Source organism: Nilaparvata lugens, chromosome 14, assembly GCF_014356525.2.
Source record: "Nilaparvata lugens isolate BPH chromosome 14, ASM1435652v1, whole genome shotgun sequence".
NCBI classification, from domain to species: domain Eukaryota; kingdom Metazoa; phylum Arthropoda; class Insecta; order Hemiptera; family Delphacidae; genus Nilaparvata; species Nilaparvata lugens.
Genome location: NC_052517.1, coordinates 5,802,779 through 5,820,920, shown reverse-complemented (window position 1 = coordinate 5,820,920; position 18,142 = coordinate 5,802,779). Strand labels below are relative to the sequence as shown.

The window sequence follows — 18,142 nt, the reverse complement described above, 5'->3', positions numbered from 1 at the left end:
AGGAGTAATAATTACTTCTAGTTGGATGTCAATGTCAGGCTCTCACAAAAATAACTGCTCATTAGACCTTCGATAAAATAATGATTCATCAATAATTATTGATTCTATCGGGTGATTAGTTCATCATTCTAACAGTTAATCAGTTCATAGCTATGGAATTCCCATCAGTTTTCCAGTTCGGCATTTTAGAAGTTTCATCAGTTCATAATTTTATCAGAATGAAAATGGAAATCGCATCTGTTCAAATGCTAATTAATGAATAACTATTATTTTCAAATCCAAATTCATTAAAAACACACAAAACAAGACAAAACAAAATTACAAAGAATTACGAAACAAACACAATAAAATGTTACAAATATAAAAAACCATGGGCTTTGTGTTTGGGTGTGTTGGAGAAGAGAAAAAAAGAGAGGAAGATACCTAGCCAACTATGGTTTCCCATGTAATAGGCAGGCAAAGAAGAGAAGTAATGAGAAAAAAAGGGAAGGGAGAAATGGGGGGAAGGAAGAAAACAGAGGAATAGGTACTCAAAATAAAGGTAAGCGAGTCCACTGAAAAATGAAAAAAACAATGCTGGAGCAGAAATCTCGAGTCATATATCTAAATGGAAGAAGAAATTGCTGTATGTCCAGTTTTTTATATCCAGTTTAATTTTTCCGCTGATCTTATTGTCCATGAGAAAGTGATTTGGAATGAGGTTTATTATTTTAGTACCTATGTAAATTAACTGCCTCCTTATACATTCAATATTAGTGTTATAAGATACTATGACTAATATTTGAGTTTATGCTTATTAAACGAAAATCCCAATTAAATGCTGTAAACCACCCCGAAAACTTCTGCTACTGCAAATATTTACAACGGGGTAGATAGATGGAAATTCGATGAGCGCTACTATACAAAAATTATTTGTCAGTCGGGTAATAATTTTTGTTGAGTATTGCCATAGAGAAACAATAGAATAAGTAGATATGCCATGGTAAAGTGCGTTTATGTCGCAACTTTTACTGTTATCTCAAGCCGATAGTCCACGCAGTTCTTTCCTGTGAAGCTTTATGACGCTGGTAGTCTCCCATATTGTGCCGTTCATACACTCTTACCCGGTCAAAACAGTAAAAATCGACAGTAATCGGCTTGAGATAACAGTAAAAGTTGCGACATAAACGCCCTATATATACTTATGCTATTGTTTCTCTATGATAATACACAGCAATCTGAAGAAATTGTCGAACAAACTAAAAAACGGATAATCACTCTATGATCTATAATCTATAGTCTATAATCTTCAGTGAATCTACTTCTCTAATCTTCTAATCTATCTTCGTTCCTTGAATAGATGAATGAATGATTGAGAAAAATAACTGAAATTTTGGAACATTAAATTATGTCTTCACTTTCCCACACGAGAAAATACTGGATTAATTTTGTAATAAATTAATTGAACGAGCGAAGTGAGGTCTAAGATTCAAGTCGAAGGTTTGGTATTTCTCTTAATGTTTAAATGTTTATATGTTTATATGTTGCGCATTTACGGCGAAACGCGGTAATAGATTTTCATGAAATTTGACAGGTATATTCCTTTTTTTAATTGCGCGTCGACGTATATACAAGGTTTTTGGAAATTTTGTATTTCAAGGATAATATAAAAGGAAAAAGAAGCCTCCTTCATACGCCAATATTAGAGTAAAAATCAGACTATAGAATTATTCATCATAAATCAGCTGACAAGTGATTACACAGATGTGTGGAGAAGCCAGTCTATTACTGTATTTGTATGAGGACTATAGTTTCAATCAAAGACCTTGAAGAGGTATGCATTTTTATAAGCTGGGTTTACACCAAAGTTATTAACAAAATGTTAATAAGGTAATCCTTATAGATTCAGTTAGATTGAACGCAAGTTGACAAACACACATGTTCATCATGTGTATGATAAGTTATGTTCAATCTAATATAATCTAAAAGGATTGAGTTATTAACATTTTTCAATAAATTTGGTCTAATCGCAGCTTCAAGGTCTTTGGTTTCAATATTCTGTTTTGCAGTCATGGTATTATTTTGCGTGTCCATCAGTATCAATATTCTCACATTCGAAAAAACTAATTCAATAGGTGATTAAAAATAATCAAATGAACTAAAATGCTGAAGAAATTATAATATTTCTGATTGAAAAAAAATAATTTTCATTAGATGGAAAGATTATCACGGAACTGGATGAATATTATATAAATTCTTGAAAAGAAATATATTATATTCATTGTTTTAATTAACATAAATATTAATATTATGGAATACAAATTCAAACGTGAACTGATTTTGTTAACATTTAAAACAGTTGACATCAGGTACTTGTGGATGAGAATACTGCGTGAGGTCTACTGTTCACAGAACTACTAGTAATTTATCAGTCATAATAATTATTATTCAGTGATAATCACCAGCAATTGGTCAACACCAATTTCTGATAAAATATTGTAATTAATTTTTTTTTTGACTCACCTTATCTCTGATATGAACAGTGCTCGGATAATTCTTGATCAACCACTCAGCAATTTCAAGATGGCCGCCAGTTACTGCCTTATGCAATAAACCAGTTCCGTTCTGGTCTCTACAGAGTGCCAAATTTCGAGAATTTTGCAGTTTTCTGCGGTGTTTTGTGTCAGCCTCCTCACTGAGTAACCGTTTCAGATCATCTAGTTTTCCTCTTGTGACTGCTTCTTGCACCAAATCAATTCGAGCCTGCAATAGAGGAAATTCAAATCAATCAATAATTAATGAGTATTTCAATTATTTTGTGAGAAAATTTGACAAAATTTTATAAAGTGGAGAAGACATTATTTTCTGGACTATTTCAATGAATCGAGAGTCGGGGGAGGAACAGTTTTGGGCTGTGCATTTTGATCCTTCAACAAATTATTTTGAATAATAATCATGTATCATTGAATCAATAAAAGAATATATTTTTCCTACAGTTACGTTGAAAAGTGGCCATTGCTGCACTAATTACAGAACGCAAAGAATCACTTTTCCGCTCTAGTGCGGGAAAAATTTTTCTGCACTCCAGATTTGCAACATGGCAACGCAAAATACTTAGTAGGTTATATGGAGCAACAGTGCAGCAAAATCAAAATGAAGTTGGTAACAGTGACTGCTGTGGCTGCTATAGTGAGCAGAGGTGCAACCAAGCACAACGCGCTAATTATTACATTATATATTATAACCAAGGACAACATTTTTATTCAATTTGACAATAAATTAAGGTTTTTATCAATAATAAAATTACACAGAAAAACATTTGATGGATTTCAGGCAATTTTACCCATAATTACCACTTTTCATATTCAATGGTAACTGTAGGAAAAACTTAATGTGAAATACGTGCGCAAAGTTCCTCTGCTGCACTCAAGAAACCATTCCGCCCTTGCCTACGGCTCGGGCGTAAACGTTTCTTTCGGTGCAGCAAACTGACACTTTGCGCACTAGTTGCACAAATAACTATTCTGGACTATTTTAATGAATCGAAAGTCAAGGGAGGAACAGTTTTTGGCTGTGCATTCTGATCCTCCACCATTTTATTTCAAATAGTAATTTTGTAACATTGAATCAATAAAAGAATAATTTTATTCAATACAACACAACTCAACACAGACAAATAAAGAAATACAAAAAAATACAATCTAATTTAAAATGTGGAATAAAAAAAAACAGAGAACAGGCTTCATTATGTTTCTTCATAGTCTACAAACAATTTGGTAACGGTGCGTTGTTGGAAAAGGATAGCTCTACCTGCTTTGTCTAATGATATACAAGGATAGCAAGTCAATGTTAATCAAGTGCTGACTTTTTTATTCATTCATACAATGAGTACATTATCAAAATGATAGGGAGAGGAAAAATAAGGTAACCTTGTGCTATTCCTCTCCTAAATTTGGTAGAGAGTTAGTGGGGAGGATATTTTCTTAATATTGTTTCCGAAGAATGGACATTGATAAGTCCAAAGCTCCGCCAATTTATGTAGATGCATAACAATATAATTATCTATAGTTATTATATTACAAATTGCTTTTTCATATCATATACAGTTCAATAATTATTTTCTAGTCTATATTATGTAAATTCATCTATAATGTTGCTGTGTTGTAAGCTAATGTATATAAGTGTATAAGCCAGTATATATTGTAATATACATAAATAAAGTACTCAATCAATCAATCAATCAAAATTCAGATGAAAATTGTATAAATTAAATCTCACTCTAGTGAGGTCCACGTTATAATGGCAGTATTTGATTAACATTGGTGTTGCTATCCTTGTCTATCATTCCACAAAGCAGATAGCGCTATCCTTTTCTAGCTCCGCAACGTTTTTCGTTGGAATTTTCTTACACATGTATGGGATAGGAAATTCACGAATGCGCATTATCACGTCTCAACTAGGTACTGGAATGATTGACTTGGAAATTTTTTTTTCAACCGTCAAAATTTGAAAATTTTAGTTTTTGTCGTTTTTGAGTGAAAATGGACTAAATTCTAGTAAAGTGAAATCATCGCCCTTTTTTACTTTCCTTGCCCTTCTATTACCATAATAATAATAATAATATCGAGTGACCTGGCTGGTTCAGGTCTGGTGTCAGAGTTTTCAGGTCGCAACTGATCAATTTCAGGGCCTCTGACATGACCTAACGACTGCTTGTTAAGCCATAGTAAGGAAAGTATTGCTTTCCGAAAAAAATTAAGGTACCCCAATTTGTACATTTCTATACGTTTTGAGGACCCCTGAGTCCAAAAAAGTGGTTTTTGGGTATTGGTCTGTGTGTGTGTGTGTGTGTGGGTGTGGGTGTGTGTGTGTGTGTGGTGTGTGTGTGTGTGTGTGTGTGTGGTGTGTGTGGTGTGGTGTGTGTGTGTGTATGAGTGTATGTGCGTCTGTGTACACGATATATCATCTCCCAATTATCGGAATGACTTGAAATTTGAAACTTAAGGTCCTTTCCCTATAAGGATCCGACACGAACAATTTCGATCAAATTCAATTCAAGATGGCGGCTGAAAAGGCGAAAATGTTGTCAAAAACAGGGTATTTCGCGATTTTCTCAAAAATGGCTCCTACGATTTCGATCAAATTCATACCTAAAATAGTCATTGTTAAGCTCTATCGACTGCCACAAGTCCCATATCTGTAAAAATTTCGGGAGCTCCGCCCCATCTAGGTAAAGTTTGATTTTAGCTTCCCAATTATCAGGCTTCAGATACAATTGAAACAAAAAATTCTAGATGGAAAAGATTGAGCGTGAAAATCTCTACAATTGATATTCAGTAACATTTTCACCTAAAATTTAAAATAAGCTCGAAATTCGAGAAAATGTGATTATTCAATTGCAAATTATTGTTGATTCTATTGAATCATTCACTATGAAGAGAGAGCAGACCTCATGTGTGTCTCCAGCGTTATTGCCCTGTCACCAGCTGGCTTAGATCTTTGATAGTAGACTTGAATTGCGCGGGAACACTAGCGTCAGATGTTAAATTTTCATAACGGCAAGGAAAGTTGTGTGAGTGCGCCACACCAGATTTCTTTGACTTTTAAAAAGGTATCTAAATTTGGGAGAGAAATAGTACAAGGAGTATCCTCAGTTTTTCTCTCCCAATCAGTGCTTCTCTGTGAAAAATATAAATAAATAAATATAAATTTTCTAATAGATTCTTAATGCATCGAGGATGGTTATAGGCCTATTTTCAATTATTCAAGATTTCAGTAAGTGAAGGTCTCAGTTTTTAATTACCTCCTTACGGGGCACGGGTTACAGACTAGTCTATATCTATAATATAATAAAGGAAAGAACTGGCTTATACACGTAGAGGATAGGAAATTCACGAATGACGCATCATCACGTCTCAACTACTCAACTCATTAACTTCACATTTTGCATATATATTCCCAATTTACCGAGGATTGTTATAGGCCTTTTAAAATTCTCACAGATTTCAGTTGATCAATTTCCAGTTTGTCAAGTGCTTCGAACAGACCCTCACGAAGCACGGGTCACCGGCTAGTAAAAAATATAGCTTTTTAGGATCCAACTCACCAGATAAGCAGGCACCGCCTTGAGGAATCTCCTGACCTTGAGATCAGCTGAGTGCTCCGTCAACAACTTGTGACCTTGACCTTCAATAATCACCTGTTCCAACTTCTCAAGGTCACCAGTCCTCAGCCACTGTCGTATCACGCTGGCGTGTAGAGGTGGCAACACTGGAAAAATGCAAATTATTAAACTTTCTTGAATTTAGCAAATATTTTTTTTTTATTTATTTGATCACCTTTTATTCATTTTTGTGTTACAATATTAATTCATGACATGTTTATAATACTATTATCAAGGAATTGTCAGTGTTTTTAAGGGCAACTTTGTTCTTTTTCCTTGGTTGAAAACATTTTTAATCAAGTAAATAGTACCTTATAAAACAACTATGTAATAGAAATGACCAGTAATAAGTCCAGTCATAACAATTCAAAGAAACTTGAAAAGATAAATAAATGATTAATAGCTAATAGAAATTCATGTCATACAAGAACTATCGGAAGAGAAAAAGTTGTAATAATATTTACATTATTTACAAAACACAGTGTTAAATATTATTATAATTAAAAATAGTTTTGTGGAAGCCTATTAATCATTAAAATTTATGAAAAGCTTCACAGTAGATCTGTTCTAAAAATTTATATGCTTTCGAAAACATATTATTTAATCATTCAACATTGATTAGATCAGTACAGTCCGGGTCCTTTAGCTTTGCCTATATGAAGTCCACGTTAAGGTGCGTACAGATTTACGTGCCGCGAACATGAGCAATTCACTTTTAATCAGCTGATGCCAAGCTTTTTTTATCTGTATCTTACCGTTTCTGTAAAATACAGATATAGTCAGCTGATTAAAAGTGAATTGCTCATGTTCGCGGCGCCTATATCTGTACTTACCTTTATAAAGCTGCTTACACATAAACGCGCCTCCAACCCGCACCGAGCACGCTCCGCCCTCGTACCGCCCTCGTACCACCATCGAACCACAGTCGCTCCGCCCACGCACCCATCATGAACGTTACGGAAGATGTTAGATCTTCTCGCGTTCCCCGGTCGAACCACTGTTGCTCGCCGGCCGATCATCAATCGCTCTGCTGGAGTGACGTTCGGTTGCGGAGCAGAGCGAAAGTTTGTACGCACCTTAATAGCAGTGGAGAAAGATAGCAGATCAACGTTGCCGTTCCTCTGTCTTGTCAATGCCTTCTATAGACGGTAGCTGATACAGGTTTATTGATGTAATATTGATTGTTCATCCTCGTTTAAAATAATCAATTATATTTTATTAAGCAAGTAATTATATTTTCAATGATTTTATAATAAATTTAAATCATTAAGATGGAATATTTTGTTAATTAAATATCAATTTCACTTTGTTAAAAGACGATCTGGCAACAGAGAAAAGCGAGAAAGAGATAGAGCTATCTGCTTTGTAGATTGATAGATAAGGATAGCAATATTTATTTATTTATTTATCACATTGTGTACACATACTTAACATTAGGAAAGGCACAACAGGCTCATGCCCAAAACTGTCCCATTTCCAATTTATACTATACTATCCAAATCAAAAAGTTGGTTATGTCACTCTCACTTCTTAAAATACAATTTACGCTCTTCAATAATCAGATAAACGAGCAAATTTTGAATCAAATAGATACTATCAGAGTCTAGAATCGAAAAATCTACAACAGTAACTTAATAATTATTCAAAAAGTCTAAATTTTGAATGAAACTAGAAATTTTTGAGCTAAAAACTTCACTGCTATCATTGAAAATATTAAAAATATCATTGCTAATAAAACACTGCCATTATAACGTGGACCTTACTTCAGTTCTTCCTCCAATATCATAATTATATCATGATTATAGTATTTTGTACAATAAATCATAGCAAATCTTCGAATCTTTTGAAAGACAATGATAATGGAAGCGAGATTTGTACTATAGTAAAATCAATACAATGAATAAATTATTTATTGTGCCCTTGGCTAGTGAACTCCGACAGTCTTTCTAGATTGCAACAACTCAAATTATTGGAGTTTATTTTAGTTCAGCCTCCAGGTCAAAGCTAGACCTTGGCTAACAATAGCTAAAGACATAGAAATAGTAATTCATAGTTTATACAAAATCAATGAAACACTAATTTTTACTTTCCTTGCCCTATTACCATAGGTAAGGAAAGTATTGCTTCCCGAGAGAAATTAAGGTACCCCAATTTCTAAATTTCTATACGTTTCAAGGTCCCTGAGTCCAAAAAAGTGGTGTTTGGGTATCGGTCTGTATGTGTATGAGTGTATGTGCGTCAGTGTACACGATATCCTATCTCCCAATTAACAGAATGACTTGAGATTTGGAACGTAAGGTTCTTAGACTATAAGGATCCGACACGAACATGTTCGATCAAATGCAATCCAAGATGGCGGCTGAAATGGAGAAAATGTTGTCAAAAACAGGGTTTTACGCGACTTTCTCAAAAACAGCTCCAACGATTTGATCAAATTTATATCTAAAATAGTCATTGATAAGCTCTATCAACTGCCATAAGTCCCATATCTGTAAAAACTCCAGGAGCTCCGCCCCATCTATGCAAAGTTTGATTTCAGATTCCAAATGATCAGGCTTCATATGAAATTTAAAACAAAAAATTCCAAGTGGAAAAGATCGAGCATGAAAATCTCTACAATTAATTTTCAGTGACATTTTCTCCTAAAATTTAAAATAAGCTCGAAATTCGAGAAAATGTGATTATTTCAATTGCAAACTGTTGGCAAATGTTGATTCTTTTAAATCATTCACTATGGAGAGATAGCAGACTTCATGTGTCTCCAGCGTTATTGTCCTGTCACCAGCTGGCTTGGATCTTTGAACAGTAGACTTGAGATGCGTGTGAACACTAGCGTCAGGTGATCAATTTTCATAACGGCAAGGAAAGTTGTATGAGTGCGCCACACCAAATTTTTTGTAATTTTGAACACAGTTAAATATCAACGGTTTTGGTCAGTTATATTCCTGAATATAAATCAATTCTTGAACGAGCGTAGAGACTTCTAACTGAAGATTATAGTGGGGTCCTCTTTATTGCAGTGTTTGATTAGCAATGATATTGCTATCCTTGTCTATCATTCAACAAAGTTTATAGCGCTATCTCTTACTCGCTTTCCTCTGTTGCCAGATCGTATTTTAACAATGTGGAATAAATAATTAAGTAACAAAATATTTCATCTTTATTATTAAAATTATTGAAAAATAAAATTCCTTGCTTAATAAAATATAATTGATTATTTTAAACGAGAATGAACCGTTAATATTAAATCAATGAACCGGTGTCAGCTATACGCTATAGAAGGCATTGACAAGACAGTGAATCGGCAACGCTCCTATCTTTCTCCACTGCCATTATAACGTGGACCTCACTATAGAGCCTTGGGTCGTTGTCTGTTTGACGATTTCTTTCGATTTTTCTCATCAATCACCCTCAAATTTCATGAATGTTTTACTGTATTTTCTTATTCCTTCAGATTTCCAAGTTTTTGTAACATTTTTCTATTGATCTTGTATTTTTTTCATAACATGAACCATTTGATGATATTACATTGCTGTTAGAATCGCCATTTTGTTTCGTCTGAACCGCTAATTGGGGAGGGGCTTGTCTAGACCAATCACAAGCCTTGTCTAGGCCTTGAAACGTCAGGGCTTCAACCAATAGCGGTGCTCGACCTTTAGTAGTAGTAGTAGTAAAACAACCTTTATTGACAAAATTATAGTAAACAATACCATACAACAATAGAATTTATTACATAATAAATTGAATTATATTAGATATTATTAGGTTGGTGACTGGCATAACTTTTGAAGTTGTCTGCCAGGAGTCGGTCATACCATTTTTGGTAGAGAGTTAGTGGGGAGGATATTTTTAATATTCTTTCCAAAGAATGGACATTGATATGTCCAAACCTCCGCCAATTTATGTAGATGCATAACAATATAATTATTATCTATAGTTATTATATTACAAATTGCTTTTTCATATCATATACAGTTCAACAATATTTTCTTAGTCTATATCATGTAATTCATCTATAATTTTGCTGTATTGTAAGCTATTGTATATAAGTGTATAAGACAGTATATATTGTAATCTACATAAATAAAGTACTCAATCAATCAATCAATCAATAGCCTAATAATTGAATTCCAATATCAAATCCTTTCTCAAATTCAAAGCCGCTATCAGAAATGCTGTCTCTTCCCGTTCAGCCCATTCGACCTTTAGTATAAATACTGCTGATGTTTACCTGTAGTAAAGGAGCTGGCTTTGTTATCAATTAACAGAATATTTAAGCTCAATCATGAAAAATTACTATTCAATAAATTAAGAGAATGGAATATATTGATTATTTCAAACGAGAATGAACCGTTAATATTACATCAGATATACTGGTATCAGCTATCCTCTATAGAAGGCAGTGGCAGGACAGAGAATCGGCAACGCAGATCTCATATCTTTCTCCACTGCCATTATAACGTGGACCTCACTATAGTTTCAAATATTCATTGAAATGGGGAAGAAATATACAATGAACAATGAATAAGCAAAACCAAATTTACTACTATAGGTGATCAGAAACGAGAACTGTTATCTGAAGGCTTCATTTGAAAAACTTTCATGTCCAAGTGTCATTTCCAAGTTATATTATACTACACTATTGCTTACAATATTGTCAAGTCGTTACAGAGTAATTTCCAATATTTTCAAATTGTACCTATCCTTATAATGACCTCTAGTGTTTATGGTTTGTATTTATTTATTCATATTTCAATTTTCTCAGCATTGTTTTTAACATGTTGCTATAGTGAGGTCCACGTTATAATGGCAGTATTTGATTAACATTTGTGTTGCTATCCTTGTCTATCATTCGACAAAGCAGATAGCTCTATCCTGTTTTGTATAAAATTTATGGTGTTGTGTATCAAGTTGAGATGATACTGTATCATATTGTCGGTATGTCGAACACTAATTGCTATAGTGAGGTTCACGTTATAATGGCAGTATTTGATTAACATTTGTGTTGCTATCCTTGTCTATCATTCGACAAAGCAGTTAGTGCTATCCTTTTCCAGCTCCCCAGGGTTTCCAGATCGTTTTTCAATAATGTAGAGATATATTCAATTATTTTAGAAATTGGATTCCAAAAATTGTAAATTAGGGAGGAAATTTTAAATTGGTGGAGTAAATAAAATTTCGAGGAATTGAATTTTATATGTCGTCTAGTTTCATCCCCACTCATACTCACAATGTCTCTCTTTTCTCATCTGTCTCTCTCGCTATTTCTCACTCTCTCTAACACAAACACACTCTCTCTCTCTCTCGGGTTGTGTGGTTGATTGATTGAGTACTTTATTTATGTAGATTACAATATATACTGTCTTATACACTTATATACAATAGCTTACAATACAGCAAAATTATGGATGAATTTACATAATATAGACTAAGAAAATAATTATTGAACTCAATATGATATAAAAAAGCAATTTGTAATATAATAACTATAGATAATTATATTGTTATGCATCTACATAAATTGGCGAAGCTTTGGACATATCAATGTCCATTCTTCGGGAAGAATATTCAAAATATCCCTCCCACTAACTCTCTACCAAAATTAATTGAGAATTGGTGTTGCTATCCTTGTCTATCATTCGACAAAGCAGTTAGTGCTATCCTTTTCCAGCTCCCCAGCTCCCCAGGTTTCCAGATCGTTTTTCAATAATGTAGAGATATATTATTATTAATTATTTTAGAAATGAAGATTCCTGAGAATTGTAAATTGGGGAGTAAATTGTGAAGAATTGAATTTTGTGAGACCCATTGTTTTATCCCAACACATTCTCACAATGACTCTCTCTTTTCATCTGGGTCTCTCGCTATTTCTCACTCTGTCTAACACAAACACTCTCACTATCACTCTCTCTCTCTTTCCCTTCATCTCAGCCGGTCGTGTGTTGATGGGATAGATTTTATTTTTTATCCTTTTCAGAGAATCGACAATAATTATTTGTTCACAATATTATACTATCGTTATTCCAATTGCATTCAATTTTTATGCTCATTGATTAATTTCTCATACTTTGTAAAATTCGTTGATTAATTAGCGATACTGCCATTTAATGTAAATTAGTGTATAAGCCAGTAAATATTGTAACATACATAGATAAATAAATCTAATCCAACCTCTCTCTTTCCTCTTCTCTCTTCCTCTCTCATTCTCCCTATCTCTCTCTCTCTCTCTTCTCGTAGATGTGAATCTTATTAAGCATATTCTGAATATTTTTGAAGCATATCAATCTTTCCGAAGAATGGACATTGATATGTTAAAAGCTCCGCCAATTTATGCATAACAATATTATCTATAGTTATTACAAATTGTTTTTTCCATATCATATACAGCTCAATAATATTATTTTCTTAGTCTATATTATGTAAATTCATCTATAATTTTACTATTATAATAGTAATAAATCCAAGAGGAACGATAATGAACAGAATGTTTCAGTACATGGCCTATGCGGATGACGTAGTCTTGATTGCAAGAAATATCCAAACTCTAAAAGATGCCTTCAAACAGCTCGATGACGGATCAACAGAAATGGGACTCTCAATTAATGAGAGTAAAACAAAGTATCTGGCAAGCAGCAGAGCCCGGCAGATTGGCGACAGATTCATAGAGTGCAATAATTACACATTCGAAAGAGTGGAAAGCTCCAAATATCTTCGTTCTATTATCACAGAAGATAACGATGTTGAAGTTGATATAAAAGCAAAAATAGCGGCAGGAAATCGATGTTATTATACACTTAGCCAATACTTGAGACCCATAACACTGTCAGGAAATTAAACACAATCTATGAAACTGTTATAAAGCCAGTTGTGTTATACGGGCAGAAACCTGGGTTTTGAAAAAGAAGGATGAAGACCTACTGAGTATATGGGAACGGAAGATTCTGAGAAGAATATACGGTCCAGTATGTATTGATGGAGAATGGAGACTTCGTTCGAATCAAGGGCTGCGTGACCTGTACAGAAAACCACCTGTTGTACATGAAATCAAAGTGAGACGCTTGAGCTGGTTGGGTCATGTAGAAAGAATGAGCGATGAAAGAGCCGTTAAAAAAGTTTTCAGAGAAAACCCAGGTGGAAGAAGGTTGAAAGGACGTCCACGCAAGCGCTGGCTGGAAGAAGTAGAAGATGATCTCCGGAAAATAGGCGTTAGGGGATGGAGACGCAAGACTGCCGACAGAGAGGAGTGGAGAGGCATTCTTGAGGACGCCAAGGCCATGGATGGGCTGTAGTGCCATGGAGTAAGTGAGTAAGTATCTATAATTTTGCTGTATTGTAAGCTATTGTATAAATAAGTGTATGAGCCAGTACATATTGTAATCTACATAGATAAACTACTCAATCACTCACTCACTCAATCACTCACTCACTCACTCATTCTCTCTTATCTCTCTGTATTCATCTCTCTCTTTTTCTCTCTGTATCCTTCTCTCTCTCTCAATTTTATTCTCTCTCACTCACACTGTCTCTCTGTCTCAATAATGTAAAACTCAAATTATCCATAATCTTCTCTCCATTCAAAGTCGTGTCACTTATTTCTGAGCACTCTACCCACTTTCCTTCAAGGTCGCCAAATAATTATGACAGATTAGTCGCAACTATTCTAGACAACCGAGAAGGGAAATAGAGGAAGGTGGAGAAAGAAGAGAAAGAGAGAATGAGAGAGAGAAAGTTTCATGAATGCGAAGGAGAGATGAGACTGATGATAGAAAAGAGCAGGAAGAAGAAGAAGAAGAAGAAGAAGAAGAAGAAGTAGGAGAAGGAGAAGAAGAAGAAGAAGAAGAAACAGAAGTTGAAGAAGAAGAAGAAGAAGAAGAAGAAGAAGAAGAAGAAGAAGAAGAAGAAGAAGAAAGAAGAAGAAGAAGAAGAAGAAGTAAGTAGTAGTAGAAGAAGAAGAAGAAGAAGAAGAAGAAGAAGAAGAAGAAGAAGAAGAAGAAGAAGAAGAAGAAGAAGAAGAAGTAGTAGTAGAAGAAGAAGAAGAAGAAGAAGAAGAATAGAAAGAAGAGGGAATGGAAGAAACTACTATTGATCTTTCTTGACCAATGACAAAGTAATTTACATAACCGATCACTTGAAGGAGCTAATAATAGGTCTACCGTAGACGTAACTTTTTATCGGATATTTCAAATTTCAAACATCATTTAGTTTGAATTTTCTACTTTTTCACTGATAAATTATGAAGAGAGATTCTTAGTTCCATTCAAATACAATTTCAATAAAAACAGTTTACAAATATTTTGAAATCTCTTTAGGTATTGGCTCTATTTGAGGGATCTGTTCATTCTTCAGTCAAATATCATAATAAACATATTATATTCAAACCAAATATAATATCCAATAACTAAATATAATAAATCATTCACTTCAAATTACCAAGTCTTTTGAATCCTACTTCATATTCCTAATCAGAAGTCAATATTTCAACTAGACATGTTCGTATTCACTTAAATTCCCCATCAGCTTGTCATGTTTGACAAAATGGCTTGGCTTTGATCAATCAAAATTATACTCTCATTTTTATTTCTCAATAAGACGGGCTCCGTTATGATCTACTGTATCTGAATACTCTATTCATTGGATGAAGAAAGAGAATATTATTTTTGAATCTATGCGAGAGATTGATTGATTGAGTACTTTATTTATGTAGATTACAGTACAATATATATCATACTGGCTTGTACATTTATATACAATAGCTTACAATACATCAGCAAAATGATGGATGAATTTACATAATATAGACTAAGAAAATAATCATTGAACTGTATATTATGTCATAAAAAAATCAATTTGTAATAACTATATATAATATTGTTATGCATCTACATAAATTGGCGGAGCTTTGGACATATCAATGTCCATTCTTCGGAAAGAGTACTCAATATAACCTTCCCACTAACTCTCTAACAAAGAGAAAGAGAGAGAGACAGAGAGAGAAAGAGAGATCAAATGATTGATTGACTGCATTTATTTAAAACTTAGGAGGGCAATGTCAGGGCGCAGCCGGCCCTCTCTTACACTTGACCCTCTAAGAGAGAGAGATTGATTGATTGATTGAGTACTTTATTTATGTAGATTACAATATATACTGGCTTATACACTTATATACAATAGCTTACAATACAGCAAAATTATAGATGAATTTACATAATATAGACTAAGAAAATAATTATTGAACTGTATATGATATGAAAAAGCAATTTGTAATATAATAACTATGGATAATTATATTGTTATGCATCTACATAAATTGGCGGAGCTTTGGACATATCAATGTCCATTCTTCGGAAAGAATATTAAAAATATCCTACCCACTAACTCTCTACCAAAAAGAGAGTTAGAGAGAGAGAGAGAGAGAGAGAGAGAGAGAGAGAGAAAGAGTAAGTGAGGAAGGAAGTGAGACACGGTGAGAGACTATTCTGTCAATTGGCCAGATATCATAAATTATTCTCTCTCTCTTTTCCAGAGAAAATACAACCTACAACCTGAGTGACAATTTCCATAAATGACCTTTTCCAAATGATAGACAGTGAAGCCAGACATGCAATTCTGATAAAAGACATAAAAATGCCAAAGTGACTCCCAAATGTAGCCAGCCATCTTTCACAAATGATTTACAGTATAAATGATTTTCTAAACCTTATTTCTATTGTGAGGTCCACGTTATAACGGCAGTATTCGATTGGTGTTGCTATCTAGTTGCTAACTAGTAGTTCTGTGAGCAGTAGACCTCACGCAGTATTCTCATCCACAAGTACCTGATTGAAACTATAGACCTTATGGAAATACAGCAATAGACTGGCTTCTCCACACATCTGTGTAATCACTTGTCAGCTGATTTATGATGAATAATTCTATAGTCTGATTTTTACTCTGATATTGGCGTATGAAGGAGGCTCCTTTTTCCTTTTATATTATCCTTGAAATGCAAAATTTCCAAAAACCTTGTATATACGTCGACGCGCAATTAAAAAAGGAACATACCTGTCAAATTTCATGGAAATCTATTACCGCGTTTCACCGTAAATGCGCAACATATAAACATTTAAACATTAAGAGAAATGCCAAACCCGTCGACTTGAATCTTTGACCGCACTTCGCTCGGTCAAATAATATTGAATAGCTCGATCCTTTCAAACCTCACACTGTTGCCAAATCGTTCGTAGGCTATGAATAAATATGATGATCTACCAGGGTATCCAATCTCAATCGTGGAAGTGTATCATTGAATCATGAGAAGATGAAACCTACTAAAAAGTGATTAAATCTACTCAAATGATGAAGGCTTTTTAAGTTATTCCTTGAAGTATTACTGAACTGAACTCGATTTTTTGAACTTACCATTTTCTACCGACCTTGAAAATTTTATTATATTAGGCAGATTAAGTTTTTTCAAGTTCCATTTGAACAGAAAGGATTCATAGGAACGGCAGAAAATCGTACATTCAAAAATCGAAGTGGGTGTAACTAGACTAATTTTCTATCATTCTATTTTCACTTTTCTTGCAGTATTACCTTAGGTAAGGAAAGTATTGCTTTCCGAAAAAATTGAGGTACCCCAATTTAATTTTCTATACGCTTCAAGGTCCCCTGAGTCCAAAATAGTTATTTGTATATCTAGAGTGAAAAGTACGAATTTTTCTCCCTGAGGGAAAAGTTTGAAGCCCGAGGCGAAGCCGAGGGCAACAATTTTCCTGAGGGAGAAAAAGTATTTTATTGGTGACAATGTTATTTCCTAACAACATAACCTAAAAACTAAAACCTAAAAACCGGTCATCTGATTGGCACTGCCGATTGCGCTATCTATCGGCAAAAGTTGTAACAATTATATCAGCCGGGTGTCTACCAAAAATGGCTGACTCCAGATCACGCGGTTCAGATTTGAATTGCAGATCAAAAATATTTGTTGGCTGGTATTTTGAATAGAATAAGATATTTTTAAAATTGTATAAATTTTTATCGTCTACTAATATTAAGAATATAATATCATACAAACATATATTTCATGACTTGATCAAATTTCTGGTTGTGGTATTGAATTCAGTTGACTCAATGACAGACACCTCTTTATGCTTTCTCATCTGAGCTTAGACCTTCTAACCTATTATAATGTAAGTTTTTTAAATAGAGATGCTTCCCATGTTATTTAAATGGAGTCACTTTTACTCCCTAGGGAGTTTTTCTGTTTTTTACTACCGAGAGCGAAAAATTGACACTTTAGTATTATGTTTCAGGGAGTAAAGTGAGTACTTCAGCCAGTCGGTGGAGGAAAAAGTAGTTTTTGGGTATTGGTCTGTATGTGTGTGTGTATGTATGAGTGTATGTGTGTATGTGTGTCTGTGTACACGATATCTCATCTCCCAACTAACGGAATGACTTGAAATTTGGAACTTAAGGTCCTTACAATATAAGGATCCGACACGAACAATTTCGATCAAATGCAATCCAAGATGGCGGCTAAAATGAAGAAAATGTTGTCAAAAACAGGGTTTTTCGCGATTTTCTCAAAAACGGCTCCAACGATTACATTTATATCTAAAATAGTCATTGATAAGCTCTATCAACTGCCACAAGTCCCATATCTGTAAAAATTTCAGGAGATCCGCCCCATCTATGCAAAGTTGGATTTTAGATTCTCAATTATCAGGCTTCAGATACAATTTAAACAAAAAAATTTGAGTGGAAAAATTGAGCATGAGAATCTCTACAATTAATGTTCAGTAACATTTTCACCTAAAATTAAAAATAAGCTCGAAATTCGAGAAAATGTGATTAACCAATTGCAAACTGTTGGCAACTGTTGATTCTATTAAATGATCCACTATGAATAGATAGCAGACCTCGTGTGTCTCCAGCGTTATTGCCCTGGCACCAGCTGGCTCAAATCTTTGAATAGTAGACTTGAGATGCGCGTGCACACTAGCGTCAGGTGATCAATTTTCA

General features: G+C 34.1%; 1 protein-coding gene across 1 annotated transcript in view; it reads right to left on the bottom strand.

Moving 5' to 3' along the window:
- Positions 1–18,142, bottom strand: part of LOC120354259 — a 29,968-nt gene that overhangs the window by 2,091 nt on the left and 9,735 nt on the right. The window contains exons 2-3 of the mRNA XM_039441148.1: positions 6,086–6,249; positions 2,503–2,742 (exon numbers count right to left, since the gene is read on the bottom strand). Of these exons, the coding sequence (XP_039297082.1) occupies positions 2,503–2,742; positions 6,086–6,249 (404 nt within the window). The remainder of the gene's footprint in view (positions 1–2,502; positions 2,743–6,085; positions 6,250–18,142) is intronic.